This window comes from Astatotilapia calliptera, chromosome 5 (genome assembly GCF_900246225.1).
Source record: "Astatotilapia calliptera chromosome 5, fAstCal1.2, whole genome shotgun sequence".
Taxonomy (NCBI): domain Eukaryota; kingdom Metazoa; phylum Chordata; class Actinopteri; order Cichliformes; family Cichlidae; genus Astatotilapia; species Astatotilapia calliptera.
Window position 1 is genome coordinate 28,164,124 of NC_039306.1, and position 26,335 is coordinate 28,190,458.

General features: G+C 40.7%; 1 protein-coding gene across 1 annotated transcript in view; it reads right to left on the reverse strand.

Annotated features, from left to right (window-relative positions):
• suclg2 (succinate-CoA ligase GDP-forming subunit beta) overlaps nt 1-26,335 on the reverse strand; it is a 102,760-nt gene that overhangs the window by 60,169 nt on the left and 16,256 nt on the right. The window contains exons 2-5 of the mRNA XM_026168671.1: nt 25,323-25,464; nt 4,050-4,149; nt 2,896-2,986; nt 1,149-1,301 (exon numbers count right to left, since the gene is read on the reverse strand). Coding sequence (XP_026024456.1) covers nt 1,149-1,301; nt 2,896-2,986; nt 4,050-4,149; nt 25,323-25,464 — 486 coding nt within the window. The remainder of the gene's footprint in view (nt 1-1,148; nt 1,302-2,895; nt 2,987-4,049; nt 4,150-25,322; nt 25,465-26,335) is intronic.

Below are 26,335 nucleotides of genomic sequence, written 5' to 3' on the forward strand. Positions count from 1 at the left end.
TTAAGGAGACCATATATAAAGAAACTGCAGTCACATTAAGCTCCAGGATAAAGGAGGACAAAAAGTCAGCCTGGCAGCCTAATATATCCTCCTGTTTTCTCTCTTTTGATGATGATGGATCAGTGTCACTGCTCCGCAGACACATCCATTTCAAAGCAGTGCAAAAGTCCGGGCATGAACCTGTGTGCACGCTCCTGTGGAGGCACGTCTGTGTTCCAAGTGCTGGTTAGATGTGGAAGTGCAAAATCAAACTGTAGTGAAGCAGATTCAGTTTATTATGAATCTCATAGTAATGATAATTTCATGTATCAATGTGGAAATTAGGTTTTTATTTAAAAAAAAAGTCAACTTGATGGTGCTCACTTTGACACCATCATCCTTCAGCAAAACCCAAGTGTTTGCATTTCATCTGGTAGGAAACATGACTTCAGCAGCCTAATCTTCACTGCCCATCTCCTATTTACAACATCATTACTGCTTCACCTATTGGTGACATCTCATCCATCTGTACAGACAGTCTGTAGCACCAAACAGGGCTGGACAATAACTATTTTAATCATTTTGTTTGATAGTAAAACCACGCATTTCTCATTTATAGAAACTCTACAGTCTTTGGTGAAGTTAATGTAACGTAATTGTCTCAGCTTGATGTTTCACAACGCACATTAGCAAAATAAGATACACGTATATAACCTTTGGAGGTAGCCATCTGTAAACGCTTCAAGGTTACATCTGCTAACGACGATGAGGCCGTGCTGTCGAGAAACTGTAAATAAAATCTCATTAATGGCAAAAGAAAACATCGAAGGCTGTGTGTGTTTGCACATGTTAAACTCCAGTGTGTTCCTGTATGCGTGTGCCGTGTTCAGCTTCTGCTGTGTGTGCGCGAACAGATCTCAGCTTCCATCTGGAAACTCGGTATGATTTCAACACCCCCCCCCACCAAAACCTTTATCAGTTTTAAAGTAAGATGGTGAGGGGATTATAAAGAGCTCCACTGTGCCAGTAAAGAACAAGCATCATGGTAAGATGTCTAATTCAAGGAAGTTTGGACTGCTCTCAAGTTTTTTTTCCCCCCCCTCTTTCTTATTCTTGTAGCTGGTAATCACTGACAACTTAGAAATGACTGAAAAGCAGAAATGTTATACCTTAAAGATGAGTTCTGGGGTGCTGGCAGCCACCTCCTCGATATCCATACCTCCCTGGGGGCTTCCTACCATGACAGGACCATTGAAGGAGCGGTCCATTAGGATGGCAAAATATGTCTCCCTGGTAATATCCAGGGCCTCAGCAACCATCACCTGCACATTGCAAAGCAAAAACAGAGGGGCTGGATAGAAGAAGGTAGCTATGTTACTGATCTGACATCACTAAGAAAACATTATTATTAAGGGGGAAAAAAGGGAAATAAGTCATTTGTGTTCCCCTTTATTCCGACCAGTATTTACAAAAACTCCGAAAATGTTTAACTTTATCTTTTAAAAGTAACACATTTACAACTAGCTGTACAAAACAAGAACATAAGCAGAGTGCAGAGATTGGCACAATCTACGTGCAACAGCTCTGAGGAAATGTCATCTGTTATGAATAAAAGAAACAGAGGCAAATAGAGAGGGATTGTGTGTTCATTCAGAAAGAGGGGCAGGAGGAAGCAAGCAGGAAGCCCATTTGAAAAGGAAAGGAAAAAAAGACTTGACAGGAAACTATCAGTTCTGTGGTGGTTAATGGGGTGCAGGTTTGGTGGAAGGGGTGTTTGTTTGAACATGCACAGCCCTTATGTTCTGCTTCCACCTTATCGCCCAGTGAATGAGGATGGATCGGCTTTTCTGCGCTCCGTGTTAACAGACAGCGCTCCTATCTTCTTGTCCGAAAGTTGTTTTCCCCACTCACTCAAACAACCTTTTAAGTTGCCTGTCGTTTGACTTATACCAGTTTCTTCTCTCAAACTAAACCTATTCTTTTCTCCACAGTCTATTTCTATCTTTCTCTGCCTCGCTCACCTGTCCCGCCTCGTTTCCTCATCTCTCATTCAGAGCTATGAGAGTGAAAATCCACACAGATACACGAGTGCTGCCCCTTATCTGTGTTGTAGGACGGGTTGAGCGTTGGTGTGTGCTCCCATTGGCAGGTTGACAGCTGAGCTCTGGCTGTCATCGGAAACGCCGGGTTCTGACTACACCGTTATTGTACTCGAGCCGTTAGGCGGCTCTTTGCCACGTCAGATTTCTGTGCTGTGTGAGATTTTCTTGGTAAGACAATGATTGTAGATGTCCAATTGGTTTTCACTTCTCTTCTCAGTCAGATCTAATCCAGGTTTTGGCCATATGTTTGTGTCTTTTATCCGCCTTTGCCTTCTGCCTCAGACAGCGAGTTAACTCTGAGCTTGTTGAATTTTCTCTAGCCGCCGTCAATAAAAATGATGTGTGATGCTCATTTGATTCAACGTAAACTTTACAGGGGAAACAGAAACAGAGATGAGGAGAGACAAAGAGGAAGGCAGCAGGACACACAAACAAGCCACAGACTGAAACGGCTTCGTCACCTGGAAAACGTCTGTTTTCAGGGGGGACGACATGCAGCATGCGAGCAGAGAAAATAGTATTCCTGCTTGTTAGTGGCGCACAGAAACAGTTGTTTACCAGACACTTTAAATTCACAGTGGGTTCTGTTCAATTTATGCAATGAGCCATAACACCAGCTAGTGCAACCCAAAAGTAAACATCGGGGGCTAGCTACTATTAAAACTGAGCACAAAACAACAACAACAAAACTGATATTAATATGACAGAAATTAATTACTGGACTCAAAATGACTTGAAATGAGGTCAAAAAAAGGCAAGAAAAGATAGTGAGGGTAGAGATCTTTTCCTTCCCTCTGTCTCTGCAGTGGCTCACCGTTTTCACTTTCACTCCCTCTTTTGGTGTCTGCTTAGTAGTCAGGTTGAAACCCAGCATCTTATTGGCCAGCTCACCAACGACAGCGGGGCTAAAGGACAGAGGTTGTAGGTCAAACAATATCACTTCTTTGAAATAAATCTTTATCATAAAGCCAAAAAATAAAAGACTTCTAAAATAAAGGTGGAAAAAGCAGGAGGGGTCTACAGATGAAAGCGCATTTCTTCCCCTCTCAATAACTTTGTTCGGTTGAAAAGAAATATGTCTCAGCACTTTCTCGGTATTAGTCCAAAATATTCTGATGAAGGACAGCTTTTGGGTACACGTGCACACTGCTGTGAATCAAACTCCGCATTTTCTCTCCATTTAAAAGCAGCACGCATGCTGAGGCTGCTTCTGTTAGCCTGCTCTGCTTTTGCAAGTGAATACAAATGAAGCTCGGGGTTGTACTCATCCTTTGATAGATGAGAGGAAGGTGAACTGTGCACTCATGTCACTGTCTGGGGACGATGAACTTCACTGTATCTCACTTTGAAAAAGTTTCCGGCCTTTCCGAACCCCGAAGTAGGGTGATGATGATACATGCTTGGGACAATTGTCATAAATCACCTTTCTGCCTTTGCGGTGGCAGCAAGTTGTAGCTACCTTTACTAAGAAGACAGCATTTTTTTTTTTTTATTTATGTATTTTATACGGGGGAAACTTGGTGGAGGGAAATGCAGTTCCTGAGCAAAGTAAAGCTCTTTTAAGATTTGTTTAGCCTTTTGAAAAATGCATAAGATTTCAGAGTGAGCCCTCATTGAAGAAATACATCCATCACACTTCGCAACTCTGAGCAGGAACAAAATAGTAGCACAAAACCCAATAAACCCGAGCGGGGAAACTGAAAATGGGGTGAGTAATGCTTCAGTCGACCTTAAAGCCCCTTTTTCAACATTTAATTGAGGGTAGTTGTTCGAAAACGAGACAGTGGAAGAAAGAAAAATGTTTATTTGCAGCCCGAGTAATCCTGACTGTGTCTTTGTGCCTAGGGAGCATCTTCAGAAAGCTCTTTGAGCCTCCTCGCTGTAAAAGCCGCTGTTGTTGGAGAAAATAACATCAATCTATTTCCTACAGTAACTCACAGTGTGAAATGCACGTAGGGGCATACTTACTCCTTCGTTAAGTGCACTCCACCTTTAAGGCCGCTGTCGAACACACCCTTGCCTCTGCCCCCGGCCAGAATCTGAGCTTTCAGCACGATCTCTTTGGCATCTGAACAACAGAGTGAGACAGACAGAGAGATAGAGAGAGGGAACGAGACAAAAGGAGGAGAAGAGAAAGTCAGACGGAGCACTTAAGATATAAGCTCATGCCCTTGAACGCACCCTTGAGCCTGTCAATTATTTGTCCATATGATTGAAGGAAGGAAAGAGGGAGGAAGAAAACAGAAGGCTGGCTAACATTCCTTAGCAGAGTGATCATCTGCAAGACTTTGACTTTAGTTTATACTAAGGTCCTGTTGTAATGCATCACAAAGTTAACTCTATTAAGTCTACAGACAGCCGGATGGTGGAAAATAAATATCTTTTGTAACCTAATGTTATTCTTCTTGGCTCAGACAGTGACAGGTCTTAACCTTCCCACCAACCCAACAGGACTCGTGGACAACATCCTTTCATATACATTTCAGATAAGACTTCCTTAAACACCAATTATAGTGCATTCCAGATCTAAGGGCTCCCAATGAGACATTCATCTGTTTATAGTCCAGTAAAGAACATACCAGTTTTATCAATGGACACTTAAGTCCATTAATTAATGTTTTTTAAAGAAAAAGTACAGGTGGTTTAACTTGTCAACAGCATAAATGCATCTTTTAAAGATTATTTTTTGGGGCATTTTAACCTTTATTTGATAGTACAGCAGTGAAAACAGACAAAAAAAGTGGGGAGACAGAAGAGAGAGAAGGAGACACAGGTCAGCTTGAACCTGGGCTGCTGCACTATAGCCTTGTGGCATATGATCACCTGTTCACTCACTGAGGTAAACTGGATCTCTGAAATGCATTTTTTAAATAAATAAAAAGCAAAGGAAAATAAAAACCTCTGACCTGATGCTGGTGTTAGCTCAAAGGTCAAAGAAATACGAAACTAATGTGAAAAAACAAACAAACATCTGTCTCAGCTGCTGAAAATGGTAAATACGAACAATATGAAGGGACATTAGCAGGAACACAACCTGGATGAAAAAGCAGTGTTATACTTACAAAGCATTTTTGTCACTAAGCTCCATGCTTAATCATAATGTCAATAAAGCTCCTTTCAGCTGCTCTCTTATTCAAAAAGGGGTCGCCACAGCCGGTAGCTTCACATTTGATTTGGCAGATATTTATTTATTTAACATTAGACGCCCTTCCTGATAAAACCTCTCTGGAATTTGTGTCTCCTGCTGGGATTTTAACCAGGGAGCTTCTGCTGTTGGGCAGAAGTATAAAGCACTACACAATGTAGAGCCACTAACTGCGATGTCAGTACTGATTAAAATAACTGTGATGATCATTTTGGAGTTATCAGAGTATTAGTAGAACTACTTTCCCAAAGAAGTCAAAATCCTGGTGGCTATGCTAAACAGTACAGGAGAGCTTCTGAAGAACAGAAATGTCTACCAATTTCAGGTGATTGAATTTAACATATAAGCTAAAGTGGTGGACACACTGACAGAGGATTACCATTTCTGGGGTGATTGCCATTATGATAAATTTAAGAATTAAAAGATCCACATAAGGAAGAAGGAAAATAAAAACTTGGTAAAGCATTGAAGTCTTGGAAGTTTGGAAACATGACCTTGCCCTAATTACTTAACCACCCAGCATCCCCTTCGCTGTCACTGCCACCTTCCAAGCAGTCGCATCAGGAGGTCGTCTCTGAGCTCTCTCTTCCGCATCTTACCCACAATCCCGCACTATTCAAATGGATCAGAGGACACTTGATGAAAGATGGTCTACAGTTAGGTTATTATTATCTAGGTGGGGAGAGTTCAACCTTTGACAGGTGGCTGCCAGCACGTTGGGAAGTGGGTGGAGGGGGCGTAGAAACGTGGTTAAGAAGACACCTTGACCTTGGCTCCTCCCTTGATGGCATTTAAAAAAATAAAAACTCTTGACGTCTAAGGGAAGGGCGGAATAGATCGAGGACCTGGTGAAGCTGGAGGGGCTAAAAATGTTTTCCATGTTCACTGTTGCTGCAGTTTAAAACAAAAAAAAGGAGGAAAAAGGGGGGGGGGGGGGAAAAAGGACCCAGGGAATACAGGCTTGGACAGAGTGACAGGGATTAAACTAACACTGCATTAGTGAGGCCCGTTCTGCGAGGAGAGTTAAAGGCTGAGGGGAGAGGGGAAGCGAAAGCATGAAGAGATGGAGAGAGAATGAAAGGTGAGCTCGTATGCAAAAGGCTTTGAGAGCAGTTATAAATGAATAAATATGTTAATAAAAAAACTGCTACTGCACAAAATTAAAAAGAGTTCAAAGCAAGATGAGAAAGCATGTCCTGCGGGCATGTGCAGCGGAGAGGGACAGCACAGAGGAAATGACTTTTGCTTTAAAAAGAAGAAATAATATATAGAAAAAAGAAGCAAGTTAAAGAACAAGGATGTGGCCCAGCAGGGAGGTTGCATCATTGAGGTGTGAAGAAAGGTAAAGAACTAAGATAAGACGTCATAGCAAGTACACTAAAATATATAGAAGAAGAAAAGGGTATGTGGCGTGTTAAGGAAGGTAATGGTGTGAGAACAAGGCAGGTGTTCATTCTTGCTGCACTAGTAAGTGAAGCCAATCTGCACACAATAAGATATATAAGCAATTTCAGCATTTATGAATAGCCACAGAAGCTGTAATGTGCTGATAATAAGAGAAAACTTTAGAGGAAAAACAGAAGAAGCAGATATAATGTGATAAACTGTGAGTATTACCAATCACAAAGACAGCATGATTAAAAAGGACACACTTGCCTCTTCCCATCTCTCTCGGTCTCTCTCTCACACACACCATGTAGAATCTTACAAATAATGCTGTTTAACACTGAAACATCAATCTCAGTTGAAATGCATGGAAATTATAACAATGTCCTTAAAGATCAGAGTGAAAGAGCAGTGTGACCATTAGCTGGTAGTATGGCAGACAAGAGATGGCTTCTAACACTGAGAGAAAAAGGTTGGTCCATAATGAGAGCAGCGTGAGGACAGGATGGAAAAGGAGTAATAAAATGTAAAAAAAAATCTGAAACAAGTCAAAGTTTTCTTATGTCAAACTGTAAAGAAAAAGCAGAAACAAGGGCACGTGTCTGAAGTTAATAAAGACACCAGCAAGCGCTGCTGATGAGTCACAGCTCAAGATGTTCACACAGTGGAAAAAATGCAATATTTAGCTCTAAACATCTGAAAGGTGACACAGGTGGGTGTTTTATCACAGGAACATTTTCTATGTTCTGATTACGTTGCTTTGTTGTATGTTTTCTTTACAGTACTGGCTAAGTGAACAATCCCTTTCTGTTATCCAGCCACAATAATTTAAAAAAAAAAATCTCCTCAGACTGATATTAGTTTGCTTATCAGCTGAACGAGAATCCTCTTCTTAGTCGGAGGGAGACAGTGTTTCATAATCAGCTAACTGCTTCCATTTGTATCATGCATGGCCCTCTGTGAAGAAATGGAGCTAGATTTTCATCTTCATTTATTTTCCATTTCTTGGGGACACACGGAAGGAGATTAACATTGCACAACATCTCCGATCTCATCGTATGCAATTTGAGTAATGCGGTCATCATCCTCAGGCTTTACTTATTTCCCAGTAATGAGAGCAAATCAACTCCCAGTCTGCTTGCCAGTGAAGGCAGCTGGCAAAGAGGACGTTACTTCTGCAGTCGGTGTCTCTTTCACCCCGTTCTTTCTGTGCACTTTGAAAGGCTATTCTCTTCCCCCACCCTCCTCCCTCTGCATGTAGCTCATGAGCGGCCAACAGCACAGTTAGCTTTGGTCTGATATTTAATTAAGCCTTCGAGGCTGCGCCATGAGGGGGAATGCTGCCTGGTAAGGGACAGATGCGGGCTATGCGCCAATCCGGAGAGAGTAAGATGAGGCTACCATCTGCAAGGAGAGAGAAAAAGATCAGGGTGGCCCTCCCCGACACTCGTGTGCTGTAATGAAAGTAATGCGGCGGCTAAATGGGGAAGACTAATCAAACTCTTGGGAGTAAGGAGAAAACAAACACAAGCCACGAACAGCTACAATCAAACACAGCCAGTCTGAGTCTCAGCCTTCCTATGGATAAATACCATTAACACCAGAGGAAAGACAGTAAATAAAAAAAATAAAAAGAAACGCAGTCAAACCCTCAACATCTGTGCTCGATTATGATGCCAGACAGCGCTGATTGCTGTCGAACAGGTGGAATCTGTTCTTTAGAAGAAGAAAAAAAAAAAAAAAGGAGGCCGGAAATGTCAGTCTACAGGATCATTAAAACAAGTAGCGTAGGCACAATTATACTTTCCCAGTATAGAGCTATTTTACGATAAGTAGGAGGAAAAAAACAAAACAATCTGCACCTCCATTTGCTTCCATCTAGAAGCACATAGCGTACCTTTAAATAACTTCAATTATGCTGTCAGCTGCATATTGATGTCAAGAAAGCTAGTGACTCTGTCGACTCTAGTTTATGAGTCACTTTGCCGCAGTGATTTTTGGCTGTGTCACAACTATGTATCAGTAATATTGTGAAAATGGACTCATAATCTACTACGGCACCATAGGCAACGCAGGAAACTAATGATCCGAAACAAAGAAACCATCTAATAAGCTTTACTAATTGTTTAAGCACAAAAGTGAATATGTGCGCCGGGTTTTTACCTTTCATGTGAATTAAAAGGCAAATTTAGGGCCAGCGCTTAGTTCTGTAAAATGCCTAGTGTAATAGCCTTATCAACACATTTTATTTTAATTACACTTAGGCACCATTAGGGCAAGTGCACAGAGCGGGTCATGTTTAATGACTGCTTGTATAATGATTTCATTTACGACTCCCATTTCCAGAAATGCTGGAATGCGATGTAAAATGTAAATCAAAACAAAAGGAAATCATTTGCGAATCATTTAAAGCCTAAATTTAATTAAAAAACAACAACACAGAGACAAATCATCAAACTTTTTTTTAGTTTTTTTAAGCTGTGCTCATAAATAACTTGTTAACGGCAAAAGATTTTTATAAACTGGTCGGCATGCATCCATCATTCCCTGCTTATCCCATTCAGGGCTGGGATACACCTGGGACAGCCTGTCTCTTACAGGGCTAGCACTTTAAAATCAGCACACTAGTCAAATAACAATGAAATTTCCCAGTTTCAGTATTCGACAATTTTTCTTTGTGCCATCAAATGTCTAATTGAATACAGTAAAATCATTGTTTTTAACAAAGGAATACAGATTTTTAGAAGATGGGGCTGTAAGCGCAGCAGATAAAGCTGACATTATCTTGGAAAAAGTTCCGCTTTCTCTAAACTTTTACCTTTTTTCCCCCAATTCTACCAGACTGTGAAAAGGTCAGACATTAAATGGTTTTCTATTCATGCAGCGATGGCAAGTGAACCAAAAGGAGAGACAGGAAAATAAAATCTCTCTGTTTTGCATCTACCTTGACATATAATGGTCTTGAAATTCTTTAAGCAGAATATGTTGCCTGTTCAGTTGAGGTTGAAAAGTCAACCAACATTTATAAATCATAAGCGCGCTTGGTAAAAGCCCTCTTACTACTGGCGCGTCAGTTCAACCAGATATATGGGCCTAACAAGACTCTAACAAACAGATTTGAACACCAAAATAGCCAAAGACTGCAACATTTATCCTCTTTGTTCGCTACAACTAAATAAATAATTATCATGTCACTGTCTTGTCTGGTTAAGCCCAGTGTCCATGTGTCTCTGCATCTAATGATGCATCTCGGTGCTACTCAGTGGAAAAAGAATATCAGTTTCCCTGACCAACAATGGCACCTCTTTGTGACACTCCTCCAGTCACGGCTTGCATGACAGCTGAGTCCTCATTAGAGGACAAGTCCACCTGAATTTCAGACACAGGACAGCACCTCTAATGACAACTTGAGATGCCCCCGGTCTCCTCTCAGTCTTTTTTCCCCCTTTTTCTTTCTTTTTTTTTTTTTTAATTGCCATGCAAGCAGAAGGGTGATCATAATGATAATGGTGTTGTGGAGCAATGGGTGCTAAATGACCATGGAGATATCTGCAGGGCGAATCATTCGTCTCGGAGCAAAAACCAGGGTGAAGACATTTACTTGTATCGAGGCTCATCGGGAAACAGTTAACACAAAAAAAAAAAAAAATCAACTTGTTAAAGACAAGATCGCCAGAAAAAAAAGAAAAAGAGTAAAAAATAAATTAAAAAAAGTTTAACTAGCTGAGAGGCCCTTTTATTGACTGATACAATTTCTTCACTTCAGCATTAACAACTGCAGAGAAAAACTCTAAAATCTACAGACATCTGCTGCTGCATTAGTGGGCAGGAGGAACGCAATGCCAATTCCACTGATGACTAATGAAACGTATCTAATGGCTGGAGCTCACTACAATGAAGCACAGCCGAGCTTGCACATTTTACTCCACAATTTCTGTATCTGCTCGAACTACTTTCAACTCCGGCACGACCAGGTGCCCCATGTTTACCCGATGTGCCCTGACAACAAACAATAGGCGGCACGCTCACTGGCACATTAGTATCATCCTAATACGATAGAGAAGACGTGTGAAAAATAATTCCACAACATGAAAAGGTTGTGGTGCGTAATGAGGAGGTGGAAACACTAAGCTGCTTACGGAAATCAGCTCTTTGAGAGACAGGCTGCTTTACCCTGCAAAGCCTATTTACAGCTGTTAAGACTATTTCAGATGCATTGCTTTTTTCCCCCTTTTTAAAACCAACGCAAGACCTAAGAGCCAGCTAATGTAATGGATAACAACAGGTCCTTGGAGAGGGCAGTGTAATGTGCATCTGCTTGTTTATTTTGGAACGCTCATATTGTGCTTGAAAATTCTCGACGTTTTTATGCGCATGTGTCTTCACAGCTATCATGCTGCCTACGGGTGGTTTTCTGCTTTGTCTCCAAGTCGGCGGGTCGCTGTGTCTGTGTTAATAACCTTTTGTTTCACACCCCCTCCCCACCCCCACTTTCTCTCCTCATTGCGTGCTATGCGTGTTATCTTGGCAGGTAGTGAAAAACTGCAGGCTAACATCTGTCTTCCTGTGTGACAGAGCAGCACTATGGAGGGGCGAGAGCTGTTCAGTCCATCAGCAGGAGCCCTGCAGTGAGTGAGACGCAGATATCTGCAGTTGGCTCCAGCTAACAACCTGCTTTTGTTTACTTATCCCCTCCGATGTGATTAAACTGGCAAATGAGTACCATCTATGATGATTTTACAGAAGGTCTGGGCACATTTTGAGGGGGTGTTTAGGAAATACTAAAAATAAGGGGAGCTGCGAGTAGGAGTGAGCAACAACAGCCTGAAGTAAGGGACGAATGAAAAAGAAAAATCATATGGGAAAGAAAAATAAACAAATGTACAGTAAAAAAAAAAAAGTTTTGCATTGTACGTCTCAAAACACTCAAAACACACTCATGCTATAATACACTCACGACTTAAATATGAATAAAGTCAACACGTATTGTGGAAGAAAAGAAAAAAGACACTTTCACACGTATATAGTATACAACATATATAACTGGATAGTTCTGTGACAAAGACATTACAAGGCTGAAAAGAGTGACTAAAGAAGAAGGCAACAGCGCACTGTGTGGTTTCAATACATAAGAAACTCCAATGCTGTTTTAACTTCACAATCACAATTTAAGAGCTATGTAACTCATCCCATTTAGAACGTGTGCAACAAGTTCTAAATGGGATGAACCAGGATTGTCTCTACACATAACAGACAATTTACCAAAGAACCCATTTTAAATTGTATCTTTAGGCACTTAAGCCTCTTGCCAAAACACAATTTGTTCTCATTTTATTATTTGACTCTAGGAAAACTGCCAAAGATAACAGTCTGACAGGCATAAAATATTTTTGGAACAGCACGGTGATTTCCAAAGTGCTATTACCCAAACATGTGGCACATCTCGGCATGGTGTGCAGTGCGTTCTTAAAAAATATTGAGGAAACTGGACAAGTAGAAGACAAAAGATGACTTGTATCTGAAAGACTTGCCCTTAACCCTCATCAGAAATGGTCTCAGTGGTAGGATGGCAATCAAGAAGTTATTATTAAGGGAAATTGGAGAAAAGGCTGAGGCATGCCAAATTACAGCTAACAGCTACAAATTTGTCAGTTTCTTATCATTTGGGCACAAATATTTCATATCAGTCTCTTAGCAGCTGCAGCCAATGACCTGACGGATTTTCCAAACATGTTTTTACTGCAAACTATACATTACACTGTGCAGTCAACACAAAGACTGAGTATTATTAATTATGCACTGTTGGTCAGCAAACATTAAATATCCAAAAGATAGTGGTGTGTTCAAAAAAAATGTCTATCTGGAAGCCACAGACTCAAGACATGAACCACTTAAACAGCTCTTTCATATATAGGCTTGCATGTCAAAAAAGAGGTAGTGAGCTAGCAAATACATCTTCCCCTGTGTGTTTGTTCAGTGATTCACAAGCTCACCCATCTGAATGGTTGACACCAAACAGACCCAATCTCAGCACAGCTCCACTCACCACATAATGTTTACACTGGAAACAGTAGAGGTGGAAATGACAAAGACTCTGATGGAAATTGCTGGCAGCAAGAGCACAAAGATGGCAGCGAAACAAGCGCAAAATTCAGAGGCTCAGGCTGCATATTCTCATGAAGTGCGAGAACCCGTTGTAACATCAAGTGGCTTGATAGATGAGCAGCTGCTTCGGTGTCCTCTGTCCAGCAGACCAACGAGGAGAGGACGCAATGAGGGCTCCAGCTGGTCTACACAGTCACACAGACCAACTTCTGAGAGGGTCGTCTCATCTCTCAATACTTCAGACAAAGACAGAAGAAAAAGAGCTGTGGTTGAGCCAACACTACTCAACGCTAACTGCTACTGTCAGCGCTTTTCACCAGAGACTCTGCCTCATTTTCTGAAGGGGGAAGATGAAAGTGGTCTTAAAAGGCGCTTGAAATGTTGAAGTGCATGAAGCAGCTCCAGTGGGGACAGTGTGAATGAGAAGGGAGGATGTGCACAGCGAGGAGAGGTCTGGCCATTTTCCGTGTTTTAACCATGTTTGACAGTAAAATATTTGTCTGTCCCTCGCTGAAAAGGAAGAAGGGCCCCATGTGCACGCGATGTGTACAGTACCTTTTCCCCCCGTTTTCAACCCTCTATTGAAGTGCAAGATATGTCCAAACATTTGTCATTGATAGAACGGGAGAGTTATCACACACAGAGCTGAGTATAATAGAATTTGATGACAAAAGACCCAGGTCTTACACAGCACTGCTATCCAAATCAAGGTAGGCAAAAATTGGATGTGAACTGGAGAGAACACGCACACACACACACACACACACACACACACACACACACACACACACACACACACACACAACAGAGAGAAAATATCACTGCGTTGCTTCTTACAAATTCACTGCTCAATGAATCATGGAATAGCCTTAATAAAACATGCAATTTAGGCTGAGTATTATTCAGATAATGGCTCTACAACTGCACAAGTTTTGGGACACAAAGGAATAAAAGAGCTCAAGTGAACTGAAGCATGAGTAACGCTAATGTGCCATATAAATACTCAAAGCCCACGACAAGGTTTCAACATATTTCTGATTGTCAAGTCCTACAATACATATATGATACCAAGTCAATCAAAGCTCACGTTTGTACAGTGGGTTAGATTCAATTACATGCATTGCAGTTTGTTCATCAATTCAATTTTCACCATTTTTGCTTAATGTATATTTATGCATATAAAATCTGTTAGTTCACAGTCTGTTTCATGCAGGTCAGGTGTAGTAGCTGCCAAGCACAAGCTTTCGAGAAGTCAGCAATATGTGCAGATTTCTATTTATTTCTCTGGTTGAAATCCAAAAAAGGAAGAAGAAAAAAAAAAAAAACACAGTTGGATTGGCACTCGCATTCATTTTTCATTCAAGTTTGAATTAAAGAAAAGATAATGAAATGTATTTCACTTCATTTGAATGCATCTCATGTAACCTAATTTTAAACTACTTAAGATGTAGAATTCATTTCATTTAGTAAAATTTCCACTAATTCAATTCAATGGCAAGCTAAGATGCAGTGTTGGATATGTTATTGTGGTTGTGTCGATGCAAGACAGTTGCCTTTATACAAAAGAGCAAACTGTCTTTCCTCCATCCACACCCTTTTGATCTGTGGTGCTGAATCCAAAATGTTTCCACTCATAACTTCCCAGGATGATTCTCCATTCAGGCCTTTACTTCATCCTCTAAACTGCATGACATTTGCATCCAGTATTTACTGCTCTTTAAACAAATGCCGTCTTCCCTCTATCCGTGCAATGTTTCCTCTGCCACTACAGTAGCTGCCTTAGAGGCTTAAAGTCGAGAATTTTTCACTTTAATTCTTCAAGCTTTTCTTTTCATAAAATTGTAAACCATATTTACTCTAATCACACCTTTGGTGATCATGGCCAAAGTACTCAATTTTGACTCATCCAGACCTTGCTTACAAATATCGCTTCATATAGTGCCATTTACAGCAGATGTTCATTTCTGAGACGAGGTGGCAGGTTGGGTTTCCCTCTGATGACCGTTAAATGTACCTATTTGTGCAAGAAACACTGCTACTTAAGAAAATAACATACTGAAAAAGAAAGACCTCATTTCCAACCTGCCAGGCTTTGCTGACTAAAGCAGTGATTTTTAACACTTAGAAAAGTCTGTGCTCCATTTTCTGACTTTTGCAAACAAAAATACCGACTTTCATCAGTGGAGTCTGCTATAATGTAACATTTACTGCCTCACTGGGGAAAAAAAAAGCTGTGTAATGGCACTAGTTTGACAGACTAGTCTACCTAGTTTAACCATTGAATCGAGTAATTAGTCATATCCCCCAACTACACTACAAAGTACCATAGCGGAGCATTAAGCCTGGTGAAATGTCAGGAAGGTGTGAAGGTTTGGAAAGAAATAGAAACCACCCGAGCCTGATCTGTTTGCTTCATTTTTAGATCCTCAGTGTGAACAGCACACGGCTGCCGAGTGTTACCACCAAGTCTGTAGAGTCATACAATTTATCAGCTATGAAGGTGTGATCAGCTGAATAAGAAATCTTGACCTTCACAACAAAGTTCTAGCCCGTCAGTTTAGCCCCAATGACTTTATGCAGTTCTGGCACTTTATAATTGAACAGTAACTGAACACACATACAATAATTGCTGTTAAATTATTTTTCACTAAGATTTAACCAGCACACATTTTTACTTGCATTATTCATTAGGAAAAAAACAAATCTGATGTAATAGGGAATTTTAAGAATGCCTCATGCTCACCCTTTTGTATTAATCCAATGCAACGATGTCCCATGTTCATTAAGAAATAAAGCTACAATAAAACAAGATGTTCAAGCAGCTATAATGATCGACAAACACCCCAATTATCTAATATTAAATAAAAATAAGAACAAAAAAAATAAACACAGAAAGCACAGCACAGAATTTCTGGTGGCAAACAGGCCAGTCTAGACAGATCGGAGGGGAGCGTGATGGAGGACTCAGGTGAGGTGCGTCATGGTTGGATAAGGAACTCCTCAAAATGACTTGTGGTGATGCCCATGGTGGAAAAGTGCATTTTCGTGACAGATGGCACTGGCTAGGCCGTGTGTGGGGTTGGTGTAGAGGCATATGGTACCCTCTAGATGATCTCATGCAGCAGCGCCAGGCTCAGTTGGAGGTGTAAATGTTTCTCTGCACCCTGCCAGAGGAAGTGGAACCATTCGCATCACCAGCAAAAGTGTATGTGTGTGTTATGTCATACCTTGTAAGACTGTAAGGAGTTTAGTTAAGACTAATGAACTATTGTGATGTATCAACACGTCTGACGTGTGGGTGTGCGTTTGTGTTGACCTGAAATGCACTCAGTTTCACCTCTCACCTCACCAGCTAAACCTTGTAACCTTTCCACCAGACCGAAGGCACGCACGTACACAACTGAAACTATATGTGTAATATATTGAATAAATGTTTTAATCAAATGATACTACTTAAAACTTAATAAAAGAATACAAAAGAAAAAGATAACAATGAACAACCTGGTTATTCAAATAGCCTCATCCAGACAGCTCCTCAAAATAACCACCAAAAAATGCACACTTTACAGAGGAAACAAAGACATTTCAGAAGTATACTTCCTGACTTATTCTGAGTCATCTGTTACCAAACAAACTCAAACGCAGCAGGTTGTTGAATACACTCAGGCCTTTATTCAGGCCTGTTTTTAGATTATATGTGATATATGTATTGTAAGCCTGTATGCAATCTTTCCATAGCTCTAGGCCACTTTACTCAATAGATCGGCCGGACATCGCGCCGGACGAGGCTTCTGACCATCAATTAACTGACCGAGCTTCAACTCTTTAATAAGCACCAAAATGCAATGTGTATAAAATGATTACAGTTGCTCCTGCAATGAAAGATTATTATATGATTATGATACCACCTGAAATAACAGACTTTAATGTAATGTTAACAGCTTCAATATATGCTTTAATGCAATGCTTGTTACGTGGTTATAATGCAATAATAATACTGATAATAAAATAGCAGTAAAATAACTTGTTCAATCCTACAATTGTTAAACAAATAGTGAATCAAAATGTCAGCAGTAACTGTTTCAGCATCTACTGAAATATCAAGCCTTTCCCACATATATTTTGGCATCTACACAGAAGTGGTGCTTCGCCTAAAGCGGTGCTTTACCTAAAGTCTGTCAAATATACTCTTGTTGAATTTCCACATTTTGCTGAATTATGAAGAAAGACAAATATAAATAATACACCTGCAAGCAACAATTACAGGAGCCAAGTAGTTCAGAAATGGAAAGACCTTTTTTTTTTGTTTTGTTCCAATTTTGTTGAAGAAAACTTGAAAAAGAAAATGCTAAACTTGCTGTGCAGGAAATCAGCTAAGCACTCACAAAGTACTCAGTCGACCCTGAAAATCCAGATTCCACGAAAAATGGATGAAAAACAAAATGCTCATTCATGCTGTTATTCTTCCGATGTTGAACGGATAGAGCATGTACTACAAATCAAACGTATATCTGATACAAAAAAAAAAAAAAAAAAGACAGTTCAAAACCAGTCACACAAAACTAGGATGGTTGCAGTGATTATATCAGAAACTGGCTGCTGGAGCAACATTACACATACAAACACCAATCATCTAAACGAGCATATAACCTACATTTAATTCATTTACTGCATCTGGAAGCACAGTTTCTGAATTCACTACACTAAGCATATTTCATATGAATTGTACAGAAAGTGTTGGCTCAACATACCGTAAATATAGGTTGAGCTTTGATGAGGTTATGCTGCGTATGGAAACTTGAGATACGGAGATGTGGCGGTTAAGGTTTGGTTAGAGCATGACAGTCTGATGAAAGCTCTAAGGTTTAAAGATCATTCAAGTAAGGAGTGAACAGGAAATACAGCGGGACACTTTTTTTTCCCCACGACCGAATTATGATCATGTTGTCATGCATGTGATAAAAATATAGTATTTTATAATACTACTGTAGGGCTGTGCAATATGACCAAAATCTCATATCCCGATACAAGACATCTATCGTCCCGATAACGATATAAATCACAAAAATTTAACATTTTCTGTAAATTCTGTGAATCTCGGGCAGCTCGACTTGCGTGAAGTGTTTCCAGCTGCGCGTCATGTACCTGAAGTCGAGTGTTTTAACCGATGCTTGAAACGATACATTTTTAGACATAAGTTGTAACGGCCGCCGTTTTCTTTGTGAGTATTCATTAGACGCCGTGCTGCGGGGAAAAGCCTGTTCTAACGTTTGAGTCCAAGGTTTATTTTTTAGCACCTGACAGCTCCTTTTTACTTCTCATCCGTAAACACTCTGCATCTTTCACGTGATTCAGTTTATTTTGAAAAGTCTCAACAGGATCTTGAGCTTTATTGTGAAAGGTTTATATGGAAAATAAACAAGCGGACACGCGATGGTTTTACCGTCGTTGTTGCTAACGACAACACATAAAAACAGGCGCTTGTCCGTCCGTAGTGTGGTTATATTACAAGAGAAAGAGAGCACTTTAAGAAATTAATACAGCCACTACAGTGACCATCAAAACGATGAAAAAATATTGCCGTAAACAGTTTATTTTATTTTGATAATTTTGATACTAGCAGCCTATCACAAAAACAAATTTGTTCCCATTAGCAATGAATCTAGGAAAAAAAAAAGCCAAAAACAGCGGAGTTTGACAAGCATAAAAACAGTACCAGCACCAACAAGGTGATTCCCAAAGAACAATTTAAAATTAAAATAAAAATCTTCCTAACAAAATACTTTTTAAAAAATGAGGGGTGGCTTAAGACTTTTGCAAATTTCCACATCTGACAGAATTTTTGGCTTTTACAGCCCATGTAACTATTGTATGCAGCTGTAATTAGGTTGTTATTTAGCTGTTGTTTATATTGGGTTTTTTGTTCACTTCAAAGTTCAACAAAATGTATGGAAGCTAGTTTTACTGATACAATACGTACAAAAAACAATATGAGCTTCTTTCCCTTGAGTACAATAGATCCTGACCAACAAAAGAGCCTCTTTCACTTCTAAGAACATAAACCACTATATATAGAATAACCCCCTCCCCCCCCCCCCCACACACACACGGTTTTTATTCTGAGATTGACGTCTATGTCATCCGACAATCTGAGTGCTTTTAAAGTACCTCAACTTCAGAGGGGAAAAAAGTGGAAACCAATGTAAATGTGTCTGTGAGCTGGGAACATCCCATAGAGCTCTCGTTCCCTCTCCTATCCAGCAACATCACAAAATATACAAGAATAACCAAATTTGCAAAACTGCATAAACACACACATAAACCTGCCTCATCAAAGGGTTGGCTAATGTCAAGGTAGCTTGCTATTATTCAGTAAGCCAACATATCAAACCAACCATCCTTTTAATAAGCACACATGAGATTTGACAGCCATGCATAAAAACTGTTTACACTGAATATTCATAGCAGTGGGAAAAAAAATAAATTAAAATATTTCCTTCCTCTGTTAATTGTCATTCTGGCAGTGAGGCTGTGCTAAGCACAAAGAGAGGAAGAGAGCAGCAGAGGGAGACTGAGGTGAGCGAGGAGTACGAAAAGATTAAAGTATAAAACTGAAAACAAGAAAGGGAAAAATGAAGGACGCAGAGAATATGACTGCAGCACAATTTCTGAAAGGAAAGTCAGGAAGATGACAATGCTAAAAGAGAACACTTTGCCATCTGATGTAAGCTGTACATATACACAAGTATATGTTGCTCCCATTCATCACACAGGCTCAACATGCGGTTAAGATAAGAATCCAGACCGATGTTTTTTCCCATCACTGCTCTGTCAATGAACGAGTTCTGTGGGAGGCAGAGGAAATGGCAGACATGAAGGGCTTTCGTACCAAGAAAAGAGAGGGAAAATGTGGTTTTGATTTAGAATTCAGACTGAAAATCCATCAAGATTTGCTCTGCAGATGCATCTGTCAGGCGGGTGGCGACACACAAAGTGGACTGCATAATCATATTCTCTTTGGCAGTAGCAGGGCACAGGTATGTGTGTTTGTATATTTGTGTGCATGGCCGTGCAAATCTGCTTCGAAGGCAAACACAAAATCTATATTCATTACTGCAGTTACTGTGACATCTCAAACAAAGCATTTGTGAAAAATCTCTGCCTATGAAAGTTTTAGGCCTTAGCAGATAAGAAACAGCGCTTTCAAAAATGCACTAAAAAGTTATTTCTTTAAACTGTCTTTATAAAGTGCAGTATGCAGAACAAAAAATAGCAATGGTGTTTATATTAAGTATGATTGCTTGCTTTTAAGATGGCACTGTTCCTTCTAGTTAGGTTTTAATTTCACTAAAACCACTTTGCCCTGTTTGGCATGGACACAGGATATCTGGGATGTGCTGTTTCTGGCGTAGGATGTTGCCCAAAGATCTTTTAGGCCCAGTGAACTGCTGGGTTGTGGCTCCTAGATAGGAATCATCTCTGGCCTGCACCTTAAATTTTGGATTAAAGGTGGCTCTGATGAGTTTGAAAGCTGGGTCAACACCTTGGGCTTTGTACACAATTGTGAGCCTGTGATACTCTGAGGCAGGCCACGCTGTCCTACTTGGGGTCCCTATGGAAAGCGTCATTGCTATAGTGTGCTGTGCTTTGTCTGCACAATGCTTAGGTAAGCAGTATGTGTCAAACTAACATCCACATGAATGCCAGGGCGCAAAGTTTCCCAGGAGAACATTCCATTGTAACAAGATCGTGTTATGCAATTTATCTGAATAAACTCAAGGAGATATAAAATAAAACTGGTCTGCAGCTGATCGGTTATATAGCAAGGATAGTGTACAAAAAGCTCTCTGTCCAATATAGGCAAGACGTACCAAAATCCACCCGGAACATACAAGCAAAACTGCTCGAGAACAGCAGAGCTAAGATCCTGCAGGAATTCAACTTTAAGCAGTTCCACGGTGACATGGTGGTGGCTGACAAGCAAAAAACATTAGCAGTGATAGATGTGGTAATCCCAAGAAGGAGCATGAGAACGTCGAGAAGCACCAGGAGCTGAAGGAACAAAAAGAACAGATGTGGAAGGTGGAAGCTCAAAGTGATCCCCGTGGGAATACGAGCATCAGGTTGCTGTAAGCCCAAGCAGGGGGTCGCTCCAGGCACAGCATCTGAGACGATGCAGTCTTCAAATGACAGGATTGATTTCCTACTTGCATATTAAAATTTTTGGGTTATGGTGATGAAAATCTACCTAAAGAAAACAATCTGTTCCAAATCAGGCATTATCAGGCAATATGGTACAAACTCTAACTTTCATTTAAAGTATTTACATATTAAGGTTAGATTAAGAAATACTTAGATGGAAAAGTGTAATTTGTAGATGTAAACTGTAATCTGTACATGCATATACACACACAAAATACAAAAATTAGTAGCTTGTGAATGTGAATAGTGGATGTGGGTCACTGGTTTTGGACCGACAGCAGCAGTTAGTGTGGTAACGTTTTCAGTGTCCCAGTGGACCAGCCATCACAAAAGCTCCCTGCAGGACTCACCCAGTACAACACTAAAGAAATCAAACTCTACTTTCTATGAGCCATTACCTGGTAGCGAATCACCCATCTGACGCAATGCAAACTCTCCCCTAAGAGTGTCATTCAAGTTAAAGCGAATTAAAAGTCTGCTCCAGATACATGTTTTTAATGCTTTGATAGAGAAGGATAAAATCTGTTTGTCCTCAGCAGCAATAGAACAAATCGGTCTGTGCCCACCTTACCAGAGCTGGACCACTCCACAGTCCATGAGAGGAATGAGAGTTTTTTTTCCTGTGTAACATTGCTGTGACTGAACTGCCAATTTAACCACTTCACGGTTAAGAGAGGAGAGCAGAGAGGAGTGTACTAGTTGGTGTGAATGTTTGAGTGTTTGTGTGCTCATAGAAGCAAGCCTACTCCATGAATGTCATTCATCTGTGCCCGTGCTTCAATGTTTGATGAGTTCATTCAATTGTGTGTACGTCAGGGGTTCGCAGCAGGACATCGAAATCCATGTGAGTCACTCTGATCAGCTCAGATACCCCAAACATCCATATCTTTTGTAGAGAGCCATACCACGTGTCCTCTACAGTGGAAAGCCATGAAATAGATCTTCATCCTAGGCTGGCTCCATTCCCTGCCTTCCCATCACAGCCTCAGACACAAAGCTTGGCACAGCCTCGGCTTGTATATCAGCACCACAAATCTCAACTAAAGACTATTAATCTCTGCCTTTTTTACTTTCTAACACATTTATGTATGACCTAAAATGGCCCAGACAAAGTCAGTCAGTGTGTGTCTGAAGAAATGAACCATATGTGGATGCTCACTTGCATGCTTTATTAGCGAGCCAGCAGTAGTCAAAGGGCACAAAAACTGCAAGACACACACAGATAAGGACCAACCAAAGCCCAGTGCATGAATAGAGATATTAGGGCAAAGCTGCTCTGAGGGACTATGGGAAGCAAGGGATTGGTTAACCAAGCTGACTTGAAATTACTGCAAAAACTTGGGTTAACATATTTGTTGTCAGGGACACTGGAAATGCATTAGTAACATAAAAAAGGTCCCAGTCAGCTGCGGGAGCTGTAATTTGAATGTGTTCCTACCAATTTTCAGCTCATAATTTTGTGACTGCTCATGCGATTTGTTTATGATATGATAAGAAATAAGATCAATAAAACTACATGAAATTGAGAACTGGTGACTGTGGAGGCCACAATGCTAAACTGATACTAAGAGTGCACCAAGATAATGCAAACCCATTTCCTCACTATTAGCACTTTAATTGATGATGGCAGGATGGAAGTTGTTTATGCCATATGACCACAATCCAAATGTAATTCGTAAATGGACTGATTCTTATATAGCGCTTTTCTACTCTCCTGGAGCGCTCAAAGCGCTTTATACAACATGTCACATTAACCTACTCACACCAGATGCATCCCTGATCCAACACAGCTGATTTAAATGGCTAAATTACCTCCTCGTACCACATGTCTTGAAGTTCTCCAGAGGCTGGTAATGAACTAATCACTTGATTCAGGTGTGTTGACCCAGGGTGAGATCTAAAACCTGCAGGACATCAACCCTTGAGGGCTGGAGTTGCCCACCCCTGCTTTAAGTGCTCTAACATTGGCACACATTCATACTCAGATGGATGCATCACAGAGCAACTTGGGGTTAGTATCTTGCCCAAGGATGTTTGGCATCAAACCACCAACCTTCAAATCAGTAGATGACCTGCTCTACCTCCTGAGCTGCTGCCACCCCCAAATGCTGCAGCAGACATCAAGAATCAAGCCAGGCAATGTTTTTCCAATCTTCTCTCTAACTTTAATGAGTCAGTGCCACCCGGTGTGGTCTTCTGCTGCTGTAGCCCATCTTCTTCAAGGTTCTATTATGTTTTTCTTTCAGAGACGGTCTTCTGCATACCCTGGTTCTAACGAGTGATTCTTTGTTTCGTTCCTGTCAGCTAGAAGCACTCTGGTCATTCTCCTCTGACTGCTGACATGAACAAGTCATTTTTCTCCAGAGAAATGCTGCTCACTGGATATTTCTTCTTTTAAAGACCATTCTCTATGAAATACAAGAGATGGTTGTGCGGAAAAATCCCAGTAGTTCAGCAGTTCCTGAAATACACGGACCAGCCCATTAACTAATGTGGCACTTACAACCATGCCACATTGAAACTCACTTAAATCACCTTTCAGTATTTGCATGACAAAGAAAACCTGAATATGTGAATGGTTGGTGAGTGCATGTACTGTCAATGGACAAATGCTGTCTGAATTGAGAGCACACATGCCTTTAAGGCTGTCTGATGGTTTCATTAGACTGTCCATTCCACTGTTGTGCTGTAATTTAGGTGGTAGTGTGGAATGTAAACTAATGGCAGAGCTAGCAACAGAGTGAACCCCAAGTTGTTCCTGATGGCAGGTGAACGCTGCCATTTGTGTTTTAATGTGTTTGTTAATGAGTGAACAAGAAAAACATGGCCTTAAAATTCAGGTATGTGTAAAATAAGCTATGTAAGTGCAGAAAAATTACATTTTACCCTTCGAACTTTTCTGTCCAAGTTTTCCGACTCTCCATTTCATCCCCTACCAAGCAATACATTCTAGATACTGTCATGAAAATATATATTCTCTTCCCCTATTCAGTTGATCTTTGCCAGCATCTTAACCAGGGCCACTGAAAGCAGCGCCCCAGGCGCTTGAGCCCAAAGGCAGCAGTAAGAGTGGCACCTCACTGGCTGACAACCAACCTGGAGGCACTATCAGAAAGCTGCTGCTGTAGCTAGAGAGGACACTGAATAAAATATAAAGCTGGGGGTGGAAATACACACTATACGTGTTGGACAATTTGGTGTGTGAAAGGAAAGTAGAACAGGGAAGGTAGAGGACAGATGTAGGTTCACACACATATGTATGTGTGCTTAACACTGTGCTTACAATGCATCTGTGAAAATTTGTACCACAAGTACAAAAACAGAAAAAGAAAAATCACAATTTTGGCCACTACCTTACATTGTATGACTGTGTGAGGCAGCAAGTTGAATTTTATACAACACACACACACCCAAACAAAAGCTTGACACTTATATATGAAACTTCATATGAGAGGTTGCGAAACAAATTAGTATGGATGAATGCCGTGATGAAAAACTGAGCAGGCACTACCACAAAAACACAAGCTCCCACACGTACGCAAACAGCAAAGATGGAATTTAACATGATAAAACTTCGAGCCTTGTTAAATTGCAAACACAGCCATTTGCACATTGGGTAGCAGGGCCAAAGAGCCATGCGGCACAAATAGGACCGTTAAGGTTTTACTGGGTACAGCAATACAATTACCGTTTACCATTACACTAACTCATTAAAACTACAGTAAGAGAATAATTAGGAATTAGCTTATCCCTCACTACATCTGTGTTTAAAAGAGAGCTACAAATGCAATACAGTCAAGTGCACTTGCTGAATCTATACTGCATGAAAATAATTGAAAATAACACAATTCTGACCGCTATAACACAGACTCACCAGTTTATTTGAGACTGACCTTAAACTTGCTTTTCATTAAATTGGGGGCGATCGTGGCTCAAGAGTTGGGAGTTCGCCTTGTAATCGGAAGGTTGCCGGTTCGAGCCCCGGCTTGGACAGTCTCGGTGATTGTGTCTTTGGGCAAGACACTTCACCTGTTGCCTACTGGTGGTGGTCAGAGGGTCCGGTGGCGCCAGTGTCCAGCAGCCTCGCCTCTGTCAGTGCGTCCCAGGGCGGCTGTGGCTACAATGTAGCTTGCCATCACCAGTGTGTGAATGTGTGTGTGTGTGAATGGGTGGATGACAGGTGTGTCCTTAGGGACTAGAAAAGCGCTATACAAATACAGGCCATTTACCATAAATGTGAAAAACTGTGACAGATCCCAAATAATCATTGAACATACAGCTTCAAGTAATGTATCAGTGAAATCCACGAATGAGCACTGGTACAAACCAATATTAAACAACAACGTATTGCAGCTGCTGACATAAGTGAATCACATGTCTCTGTATGTGTGTCCTCTACTTACTGAGTCTCTTTGCAGCCTCCAGTGCCTCAGAAGCTGTGTCAGCCACATAGAAGCGCTGGACAGCTACGCCACTCTCTTGCATCAGCTTCTTGCTCTGGTACTCCTGTAGATTCAGCCATCTCCTCGGACTCAACCAGGTGCACTAGATGAAAGATCGAGGTAGAAAGAGTAAAAGTGTAAATGAAACAAAGTTAATAGTGCAAATAGGCTCCCACCACATCTAACAATGGCAATTTTTTCCCCTCACCTTAACATCGCCAAGCCTGTCTACTCTGCTGTGTTTTCTTTACATTAAACAATACCAAAACATGTCTAACAACACATAGCAAGTATAGGATATATCTTCTACTCCTCTCCTCCCTCCTCTCCAACTATTTTACGCTCTCTTTTCCTGTAATGAGGCAGGCATTTGGGCTTAAACTGCAGGACAGCTAAGAAGCCGTTTGCTCCATCAGCAAGACACCGGTCCTGTCAGCTCCAGCTGTTGTTGCTATTAAAAAGAAATTGGCTTTTTAATGCGACAGTGAGACATAGACTGTGTTAGAGTTAGAATCCCTCTGCACCAGCAGGCTTGTATGTGAGCCTGGATGCAAATGTTTTCACAGCAAAGGTCTTTGGGGAGTCATTAAGAAGAGAAACTCCATTAAAGTAAAGGAAAAACAAGAACTATGAACTAAATCACGGCCGGCACAGAAAGAATGCTTCAGTATTTCTATTTGTCTACCCGGTAAAGATTAAACTTACATCAGGATAACATTAGGACTGCAACACAATATGTTATTGCTGACTCAGTCGAGTTAAACTGAGATGGGATGCTGTTAGAGAATACATTAGTTATTCAGGGACACCTGCATGAGCATAAGGGCCACATAAGTGATCTAAAATGTAGAAGACAATGATCACTTGTGACATAATCCACTGCTTTTGTGTACTATTGAAACTCTGTTAGTAACAGACTGTCAAAAGATCAATGCAACAACGTCAAATGCTACAAACCAGGAACTGTGCTTAAG